The sequence below is a fragment of the Triticum aestivum genome, chromosome 3A, assembly GCF_018294505.1.
Source record: "Triticum aestivum cultivar Chinese Spring chromosome 3A, IWGSC CS RefSeq v2.1, whole genome shotgun sequence".
NCBI classification, from domain to species: Eukaryota; Viridiplantae; Streptophyta; class Magnoliopsida; order Poales; family Poaceae; genus Triticum; species Triticum aestivum.
In genome coordinates, this window is record NC_057800.1 from 574,729,252 (window position 1) to 574,739,905 (window position 10,654).

The following is a 10,654-nucleotide window of genomic DNA, read 5'->3' on the forward strand; positions in this document are numbered from 1 at the left end:
TTGTCCGTGAACCCTCATGTCCATATCAAATGTAGGGAGAATATGAGAGCGCGCGGGCGCGGTCTCATCTCGAACCACCTTTTCTCTTTCTTTTTTTATTCATTCTTTTCTTTCTTTTTTTTCATCTCCCTAGTTACATGAAAGTGGCCAGACATGTTACAAAGAAAAAGGAGGAGTGTGACTGTGCGGGTGGACAAATAGGGGCTTAAAATGGACACACCCAGTCACTGACCGTGGGCGTTTAAGAGGTCATATTTGCTATGTTGGGCTGTAAATGCTCTTAGTGAAGTGGTGCTACAGGAGTATCAGCCTGAAAAGAAAAGCAAAGCTTTCTTGGCTAAATGCAGAGAGAGAAGAAAGGAGAGGATGGTGTATTATCCGCTCGGCGTCGTCGTCGGCGCCGCCGTGCGCTGCCACTGCCCGTCCATCCTCCTCCTCCGCCGCGCCCCGCCAGCGACGGCGGCCACCTCTCCCCATCGCCGCCCACCCCACCCCCTGCTCCAGCTCCGTCCGCTCGCCTCCTCGGCTGGACGCCTGGACGGCGGCCGCCACGCCGTGACCCGGAGGACGGCGATGACGGGTTCCTCACCCTCGACCTGGAAGACTTCGATGGGTTCGCCGACGGGGAGGCGGAGGGGGAGGAGGGCCCGTCGCCGTGGGAGGGCGCAGTGGTGTACCGGCGCGACGCGGCGGCGCAGCACGTCGAGTACGCCACCACCCTGGAGCGCCTCGGCCTGGCCGACCTCTCCTCCCCGCACTCCCGGGTGCGCGCCGCCGCCATGGGCATCCTCTCCTCCGCCAGTGCCGGCGACACGGCCGCGACGACGACGCCCGTGCTCGTCTCAGTCGACGTGGCCCGGCGCCGCGGCCGCTCCGGCTCGACGGCATCCTGCGCACCGTCATCACCCTCGGCTGCTACCGGTGAGCAACCACCTCCTCCTGCTGCTGCTTTTCGTCTTATCTTATCATCTGCTGTTGCTGTATGTCTGACTGTCTGCAATGCACCATGGACACAAATTCAGAATCCTACTACATCATAAGTACTCCTCTGATTACGCGCTAGCTGCTTAGCAATGACCAATCATCCGCCGCCCGAATCACCAGTACCGCCCTGTTGTCACCACCACGCACCGTTGTTACCGGCGCGGCTGCTTAATCCGCCGGGCCGCCGCGCTTCTGAAACCATGTCCCTTGCCCATCTACAAACAGCCTACAGGGTTTCAAACTGCCACATTTTACAGCTAGCTCGTTCGACCAAGGTAATCTGGCTATATGGGTAAACTCGAATCGCATGGTATTCCTTCCATTCCTCCTTGAACCTTGGCATCATGGATATGTCGTGCTATTTTTCTCCAGGCATTATACAGATCTAGTAGAGTATTGTTTCCTTTAGCTCAAAGGCATCACACTGATCTTTCAGTTGGAGCTGGCATGGTGGCATGTACTGATGATGCATCTGCCAGAGATGATAAACAGTAAATTATAGTTCAGCTAAATTGTAAAACATGGAGATACTTCGGTTCTAGTAACTGATGTAGCTACATCTCACTTGGGTAATTTGTGGACAATATTATTATCAAGGCTGTTATTGGTCATTAGATCCATTGTTGGCTGTTAAGGGGGGATATTATATTCTGGCATTTTCGATATGGAAATACTCTGTTTCTAGTTAATTGCAACAAAGTTGACTCTTTATGAACGGACCGCAACAGAGTTTTTCTCCTGATAAAACTAGCATTAATTCTGTTTATGGCCTGAATTTTGACTTGGCTGATTTGAGGGTAGTACAACTAAGCAGTGTTGTTGTTGGTTCTGAAACCCATCATTATCATGCTCCATTTTCAGGTGTGCCGAGCCAGCTGCCCAAGGCATATTCGCGAACTTCTCACTCCTACTGACAGAGGACCCCATGGAGGAACCTGATGTGATCGACCTCGGTAGACAGGACCAAGTTCCCTTCGCTGGCTGGCAGCGAGGACGAGAACGATGACCGCCTGCATTTCCCGGCTGGGGAGAAGGAGATTGACATCTCAGAAGAACCTTGGGGACATCCCGGCTGGGGAGAAGGAGATTGACATCTCAGAAGAACCTTGGGGACATCCCGGCTGGGGAGAAGGAGATTGACATCTCGAAGAACCTTGGGGACATCATCCACCTGGAGATCACGCTGGATGCCTTCTGCAGCAGCACCTGCAAAGGCATGTGCCTCGTCTGCGGCGCGAGCCTCAACACGAGCAGCTGCAGCTGCGGCGCCGAGGAGTCGTCGCAAGCCAAGGACGCCAGGCGGCCAGGAACTCTCAAAGACCTGCTGAAGCCTATGCAGAGAAGATGATGATGAGGCAGACAGTGCATATGTAGGTTAACTTGGGGGGATCAAATTAACTGTGTGTACATTTATCACTGTTTATCACTTGTTAAATACCTGGAAAGGTTAGATTAAATTGCTGTAGGTTAACTCACTGGCAGAATTCTTCATGTTAGCAAGTGTTATCTTTTTGCTGGCAGACTATCTTGCAAGCCAACAGGTAACAGACCAAAGTAGATCAACACAAAACTTACTTATAACTGAACAAAGACAAGTGAAAAAAAGAGGCGGACAGACATGGAAGAACCTCGGTTCCAGTGCTCGCCTGAGCTGATCACTACACAGGAACACAAAGAACACTCATTCATGCCCTCTCCTTCGCGAGTTTCGCGAGGGCGCGCCACTCATTCCACAAGCTCGAAACAAGGGACCATGCAACAGCAACCTCCACCTTGCAGAAGCCAAGATCGCAGGTGCCATTGCTCGTGCCGGCCCTCTCTGGCGTGAACACGGCCTCGCCTCGCGCAACAACGACGGCAGCGCCACCACCATCATCACCGTCTTCTTTGCCAGCGGTCTGAGGGGATGCCACCACGGAGACAACCAGCTTCCCCCCCTCGAGGTCCACCGACACGACGTGCCTCGAGAGCTCGACCGCGCCGGTTGAAGGGCTGATCGGCATCTTCCCGTCCCGGGAGTCGAGCAGCAGCACCTCTCCTTCCCGCACGGTTGTGACCTCGGCGACGACGCGCCCACGGAGACCCTCTGGCCACACACCGTCGATGATCCGGACATGGATGACGGTCGCCTCGACCGAGGGGTCCAGCGGCGCGTAGGCAAGCTGGATCGTGCACCGGTCGCAGAGGATACCAGAGCGGATCACATGTGTGGCAAGGTAGGTCTGGGGGTAGTTGAAGATCCCGAAGGCCAGCATCTCGACCTCTTCGGGGTCCGTCTTGCTCTTCACCTTCAGCTGGAACTCAATCGTGATCGGGTCAATGATCACGATCGCGCGCGACGGGCCTGTCAGCAGTAGGTATGGATCCTGCAATGCAAGCAACACATGTCAACAAAAAGACTGGCAGACTATCATGTCACGAAGACGAGAACTATGGTGAATATATCAAATTCATGCTCCAACTCGATGAAGATGGAAGAATCAGAGGAAGTATATTTTAACATAAAACAACAGACAACAAATGATGCACGGTGCTTGCCTGTTGGGTGAGGACCTGGCAGTTATCACTGGTGCGGTTGAAGAGGAAGTTGCGATTGTGATCCGAGGTGTCCCTCGCGGCGACAAAGCCGTGGACATGCAGCGGCCACTGGAGACCGTCTTCCAGGTTGGCCACCCGGATGCCGAAGATCTGGATGGTACAATGAGGTCTGGCGTAGCTCGGGATGGGTCCGAATGTAAAGCGCATGGGACCAAGAGTTGCTGCAGTGCAGGAAGCAAAGTTAAGCCATGTATCACAGGAACAAATAGAGCTTCTTGTTATCTTTTTTGACCGGAAAACCGTAGAACAATAGTTCTACGGTAAATTATATTAAAAATATGTACATACAAACGTTCATATAAAGAGATCACTCAATACCAGTTTTATGAAACCTGGAAACTAATTAAATGTTCTGTGTGACCCAGGATCTAATCTTATCCGCTTTAGAATGTTTTGCTTTGATCTGTGCTGCCCAAAGTCCTTCTTGGAGGTAAAACTTCCAGCCCTGGATGTGTGGAACTGCTGCTCAAAAGATCTTATCGTTTCTGATGGACCAGATACCCCAACAGCCCATAGAGACAATATCTAGTGCAATATCTGGGGGCAGTTGAGTCATAGCCAGCTGGAAATCATCAAAGATGGAGATGCCTCTAAGTTTGGAAGGAGAGCTTCTTGTTATCAGCAAACAACACACATCCATGCTAAATGAAACTAGCTAAGAAATGATTTACTCTAATCCGGAGCACAGATGCACCCGCATGACAGTAAATTCCCCAAAAGAGGTAATAAAAAATCAAAAGAATCAGACTTTTTTGTCTATGAACAACATCCTCTAAAAATTTTGCCACGAAAAGACATCTGTAGAGATGTGTGCCAAAAAACCAAAGACCGAGTGCTCCAAAATGCGTCTTTTTGAGTCCCGGTTTTATTCTGTCTTGTACATGCCTCCACAAATGTCTTTTCAAGCTAAGATCTTGCATGATTTAGAATATTTGTTGATGTTCATCCACACACACACGCACACACAAATTCAGATTTTTGATATTTGTTACTGTTTTTTCCATATCTGGCTAGAAAGGGTCTCTGTTAGTATCCTTTTCTACATTAAGAAGAAAATTGGACATACTAGTAATCACATGGCTACACTGATGCCACGGAGGAGAAAGAAACATCCACAAATCCACCTCACTCACAGATCAATTACGATCAGTTAATAGCCGTTCCCATGAATGAATGAAAACTGCAACTGTTTACTTCCTAGCTAGGAGTACAATCCAATGAACGGAAAATTGGAAGTGATGCGAGCGAAACAGGGGAGGGGAGGGAGATGTGTCCTTACTCTGGTCGTCGAAGGAGCCGTATTTGCCGGCGAAGCGGCTCTCCCACAGCCCGCGGTACCTGGTGATCCGATCCTCCTCCCTGTAGACCCACTCCTCCTTCTCCCCCTCCCCCTCCTCCTCCTCCTGCTCCATCTTCTCCGGCGGCGGCTGCTCCTCGTTGGCGCATGGGGATGGGGATGGAGGCCTGATGTTGATACACTCATGGTTCCCCCCGGCACCCCGCTCGCCCTCGGACTCCCCGCGGAAGATGGAGAAATCCATCCCCGCCAACCCGCTGCGGGTCAGCTCCTCCATCGCCGCCGCCATCGCCGGGGATCGGTTCCTCTGCTGCGCTGCCTAGGGTTTCGCTACGCTCGGATTGTTATTTTTCTTTTCGCTCCGGGGGGTGGGGGGTGGGGGGGACGGACCGGCAGCCGCGGGTCATTCCAGATCTTTCTTCCGGAATCTTCCTCTGCTGCCTTCTTTCTCCAATTCTTTTACCTCCTCACAAACCACCCACAAACCCACATTTTTCCCCCAAACAAAATATTGAAATTTGAGAGTTTTTCTATTAAAAAAAACTCAACAGCACACCTAAAACTGCACGGGGATATAAAAAAAATTGGTAGCCACTTAAATTTTGCTACTCGGACCAATATTTGAGTCTCCCTACCACTACTAATAAAAAAAACCTGAAAATGTGGCGCCATTCTCAACCACTTGTGAGTGAACTTTCACCATCACTATGCCGCCCAACCCCCGTTGCCATAGCCACTCTTGTGGTCTCCCATAGCCCCAGAGCTCGAGACCATCCGTCGTGACCCCCACAACCATCGCTGAGCTCACACCAACGCACGATCCCACTAGGATCCTACCCGACCCCGCCTGATTATGGTCATCTACCATTGGATACACGCTCCCCGCTGTCTGATCCACCCTCGTCGCCCGCCACCATCCCCTCCGCCATTTTCTTGCTCAAGCTCGTCCGACGCTGCCCGTTGATTCCGCCATCCACGAGCTATCCGCCATGCCAACTACGCAATATGCTTTTATTAGGACCAGATGCACTTCCATCACCAATTACGCCAGTTTCCAACCACTCACCTGCCTCCTCATATCTCTTCACCTCCTTTATGTTGGTTCAATCTCATGTATTATCATCTTCTTCCTCCCCTAATCTTATCTTAGCCACATATTTCCACGCACCCCATATGGTAAATGAAATTGTTGAAAGGGGTTTTCCCTATCTCCCAATGTTGAACTTCCTTATCTCCTCAATCATTCAAAATGCTTTGAAATTGAATAAAAGAAGAAGAAGGTTAATTGGGGGCTATTAGTGGTTTATGGTTTTGTCCATTAAGAACTCAAGGAGGAATTCCTGATTGAGCTTGCTGCCGTGTGCACTAGCATGCAAGTCCCATATATTGGGGGTGTGGGATTCAATATCTTAAGGCATTACGGGGAGAAAAATAAGAAGATGTCAAGCCATAAATCCACTGATATTTTTAATTCCATTATCAATACCTTGGCCCTTAGAGAAATCCACATTAGTGGTGGCAAGTACACCTGGACTAATAACCAGGCTCACCCCACTTTGGAAAAACTTGATAGTATCCTGATGTCGGAGACTTGGGAGGACTTGTTCATGCTGGTTCCTGTTAGGAAATTGGTTCGGGAAATCTCGGACCATAATCCATTATTGTTGTCATCGGACAATGAGGGGCGTGAGATGCCGAAACCTAGAGACTTTTGCTTTGACCTTGCTTGGGTCAAGGATGATATATTCCTGTCGTTGATCTATATGTGCATATAAAAAGGGGGAGATTGAAAGTGCATCTAATCCCCTAGTATTTTTAGTAATTCATCACAACATATATATCATTGAAGCGTACTCAAATAAAATTTCGTGAATGTTCAATTTAAGTACAACAGTTGGGATGTGCAAGTGGACCCCTCAAAATACTAAGGACTAATGTTGGCCAAGCTTCAAGACTCTCCATTTCTACTTAAGTGATCCAAGATCTCATTAAGTCCATAGAAAAGCCAGTACTATTAAAATGGGATCATGTTTTGTGATGATGGTCTAACTGCTCAAGTGCTTAGCGATATTGCTCCAAAATCCTCAAATATTTGCCCACTTTCCACTGTGTCCAAAATCCTAAGTTCGTCTCGGTCCCACCAAACAACATCCATTCAAACTCACCGAGATACACAAGACATAGCCGTTGCCTAAACCCTAGCATCTTGGTCTCATCGAGTTGACCCTTCAGTCGACAAAAGAGCACTTGTCAACCTTTTGTTGCCAACTGAAATTCAATTAGAATTTTTGATTATTTTCAGCCGGTGATACCGAAGTGTGGAAAGTTCTTAGGTCAGCATGACTCGATCTCACCAAGAGGTTTCATCCGGTCTCACCGAGAAGCCTAAAGTTCAAACCTTTATATAGGTCGATCTCAGAGAGTGGTTTCACCCGGTCCCACCGAACTATGCATAAAGGTGTGTAGCGGTTGGATTTTTGGTGCTGACTATGTATACCCCCACCCATTCCACCAACTCTCAGAGAGCAACTAGAGCGAAGCATACACTTCCCATATCCATTTTTTTGGGAGAGAGCTCCATATCCTTGTGTGAGATCAAAGGGATTCCACTCCAACCATGGAACTTTGATCTCTAGCCACCTCAATTCTTTGCACCAAAATCCCTCTCCTACCACATTGCCAAAATATGTGAGAGAGTACTTGAGTGTTAATGAGACTATCTTTTGAAGCACAAGAACAAGTAGTTCATCATCAACAACAACATCTATTACCTTTTTGAAAGGTGGTGCCTTCTAGATTGGTTAGGTGGGCTTGGGAGCCTCCAAATCTTGTGTAGTGAGCCAAGAAGTTTGTCAGGGCAAGGAGATTGCTTAGTTCATGGAGATCTACTCCGAGTGATGCTAGTCCTTCATGGGCGTAAGCCATGGTGGAAAAAGCAAGGTTTCTTCTTCATGGACCCTTCATGGGTGGAGCCCTCCGTGGACTTGCACAACCATTATCCTTCATGGATTGAAGCTTTATTCCATCAACACAGACTGACGATAGCATCAGCTATCAGAACCACGGGTCAAAACCTTCCGTGTCATCATAGCGTTTGCACATCTCCAAACCCTTTCCTCTATTACTATCACATGCAAATGTCTTTTATTTTTTGTTGCTCGTACTTAGACTTGCATGTGTAGGGTGTTTGTAGACTTGCTATAATTTCTAAAATCTGCCAAGAACTAAAATTGGGAAAATGTCAATTTTTTATTTGGCAAGTAGTCTAATCATCCCCCTCTCTAGACCTACTCCCTCTGTAAAGTAATATAAGATCATTTAGATCACTACTTTAGTGACCTATAACATCTTATATTACCAGGGAGTACTTACGATCCTACAAAAAACCCATCTTATTTTATCTATGGCTTTGAAGAACCAGGGAGGAGGATCAACCGATTAACTGGAAAATTGGGATGGCAGTTAGAACAACTTGGACCAAAATAAGTCATCCTCCTTGAGTAAGAAGTGTATCATCCAACTTGCGAGTTTGCCTCGGATAATGTCTATGCCAACTCTGAGGTCTTCTTTCCTAACTTTCTTGAAGTGAAACGGGAGCCAAAGATATTGGATACGAAATTGGCAAACCTGACAACCCAAGATCCCGTTGATCTCCTGTGTGATGTCTCCTCGAGAAAGAATGGTAGAGATCAAACTCTTTCCCGTTGCAACACAGACCGATAGCCCCACCAAATATGTCCAGAAGACTTTTTATAGTATGGCCATCATCAATAGAGGCATTGAGGAAGATCATAACATCTTCTGCGTATAGAAACATGTGTTGAGTAATAAACTGATCTAGCTTACCAATGAGGCCCTCAACATTGGCTTTATCAAACAAAGCTCTAAGTACATCCAAAACGATGATGAGAATGATGGGGGAGAGAGCATCCCCTTGGCGAATGCCACTAGCATGTTGTAACTAAGGTCCTGGAAGTCCATTCAAGAGTATCTTCATAAAGGTCGTTGAGAGGATCATGACTATCCATTTCTTCCATCTGCTACCAAAGCCCAACTTATTTATCATCTCAATGAGACGGAATAGTACAAAAGCCTTTGCTATTTTGAGTTTGAGTAGGATGCCATTGCAATTCTTCCCTCTCAATTTATTGTTGATTCCCTTACCACCCAGAAGTTGTCATGCAACAACCTATCCTTGAGAAAGGGCCTTGATAGTTGATCAACGTATGTGAAAGCTCAACCGCCAACCTTCTGGATAAAGTTTTATAGAAGACCTTACGAAGATTGTTTACAAAGAATATTGGATGAAAATAACAAGCCCCTGGGGGCTTGGGCACTAGAACCATGAATGCGTCATTTATCATGTCAAAATCATGACCCCCCAACTCCACCAGATATTTTCTAATTTCTAGCCAGCATTTCTGGTAGAAGACGGTGAGGAAGCCATCCGGCCCAAGAGCTTTCTCCCCTGACATGCCCTTAATAACCTCTAAAACTTCCTCTTCAAAGAACATGGTCTTCAACGCATTGAGATTTAAACTTTTGATCCCAAGGAATCAAGGTTTTAGTCATGCGAGCTGTAAAACAAACAACATTTTTTTCGCTGATGTGTTTGAAGAGCATATCTTCCATACGTTTCTGATCTACACCACCCCCACCCCAACAATCGCCTCTTTGATTTTTTTCCCGTTGTGTCCAAAATCCAGCCTGTCTTTTCTTGAATCCACTCGGCAACAATTTCTTTTGTTTGCTCTAGAAGAAAATTTTAAGGCATTTGTAATCCATCTATGTTTGTGGGGAGAGGGCCAACCTTTAGAAGAAGATGAAGTTCTCTATGAGGAGGGCGATGAGGGCATGGACGTCAACGACAAGAGTAGGGCGGCGGAGGACAACGTGCTCACAGACGGCGACATTCACACACTCAACTATAGTAGCCACAATCAGGACAATGCTCACGGGAGATGGTAATAACCACATGCGTGCAATCACCGACATCCAGGAGTAAATAAAAAAGAATTTGAAAATTGATGACGAAAATGAATAAAATGAAACGAGTAAAATATGAGACGACAATGAAAGGAGTAAGGCGCAACTTTAACCAAATGGACGATATAGATCTGCCATGTTAATTTCTTCTCCAAATAATTCATCAGATTTGTTACTTCATTCGGCTTGACATTTCTTTTAAACAAACCCATTCTGCCGGGCTTATTCGCAATTGGGTGGCCTGGAGTAAAAAGAAGATTCATTTTGACATATGAAGTGAAATAACTTTTGTTTTTCATATATAGAGAATTTTTTTAAGGGAAATTCATATTTTGTTTTTTGAGTAACAGGGAAATTCATATAGAGAGAGTGAGGGGCAGCAAAAGAGCAGGCCGACTTTACCAAGGAGGCGGATGCCGGAGCCCGGGTGCAGGACGCTTCCGCCGGGGTAATCAAGGTGCCGGATGCGTATGGTGACGACGACGAGGCCATGATGCAGGACGCGCTCGAGGAGGCGGGGCGACGCGCCCGGGATCATGCTCAGAGCTGCTTGAAGGTGCCGCTCGCTCGCTTGCTCTACCCACGGATCCATGCATGCATGCTCTCTACCTTTGTTTGCTGCACTTAAAGGTCACGCATTTGGTTGCTTTGGGGGCTTCTTCTTGCTCGTGGGTGCGGATTCAGTTAGCGTCCGCCGCCCCTCGGCCCTGGCCGCCGGGAGGGGAGAGGGGTTTCGTTTTAAGCCATGCGTTCTTGCGTTTGTCGCCTAATTTTGAAACAAAAGGCCAC

The 10,654-nt window shown here is 47.7% G+C and overlaps 1 protein-coding gene and 1 pseudogene across 1 annotated transcript; one reads left to right on the forward strand and one right to left on the reverse strand.

The window, feature by feature from the left end:
- Positions 1 to 254: 254 nt before the first annotated feature.
- LOC123062310 (large ribosomal RNA subunit accumulation protein YCED homolog 1, chloroplastic-like) lies at positions 255 to 2,490 on the forward strand (annotated as a pseudogene).
- Positions 2,437 to 5,269, reverse strand: LOC123062309 (uncharacterized). Its single transcript, XM_044485765.1, has 3 exons — positions 4,862 to 5,269; positions 3,523 to 3,743; positions 2,437 to 3,350 (listed from the first exon to the last, which is right to left on the reverse strand). Exons 1-3 carry the CDS (start codon positions 5,166 to 5,168, stop codon positions 2,670 to 2,672), a joined length of 1,209 nt encoding a protein of 402 aa, XP_044341700.1. The 5' UTR covers positions 5,169 to 5,269; the 3' UTR covers positions 2,437 to 2,669.
- Between the last annotated feature and the right edge of the window lie 5,385 nt (positions 5,270 to 10,654).

Bases quoted from the DNA above. Each gene is read 5' to 3' on its own strand.
- LOC123062309 (XM_044485765.1), bottom strand. From the start codon at position 5,168: ATGGCGGCGGCGATGGAGGAGCTGACCCGCAGCGGGTTGGCGGGGATG. The intron at 3,744-4,861 runs GTAAGGACACAT...CCTGCACTGCAG, and splicing joins CGGCTCCTTCGACGACCAGA to CAACTCTTGGTCCCATGCGC. The intron at 3,351-3,522 runs GCAAGCACCGTG...CTTGCATTGCAG, and splicing joins GCCAGGTCCTCACCCAACAG to GATCCATACCTACTGCTGAC.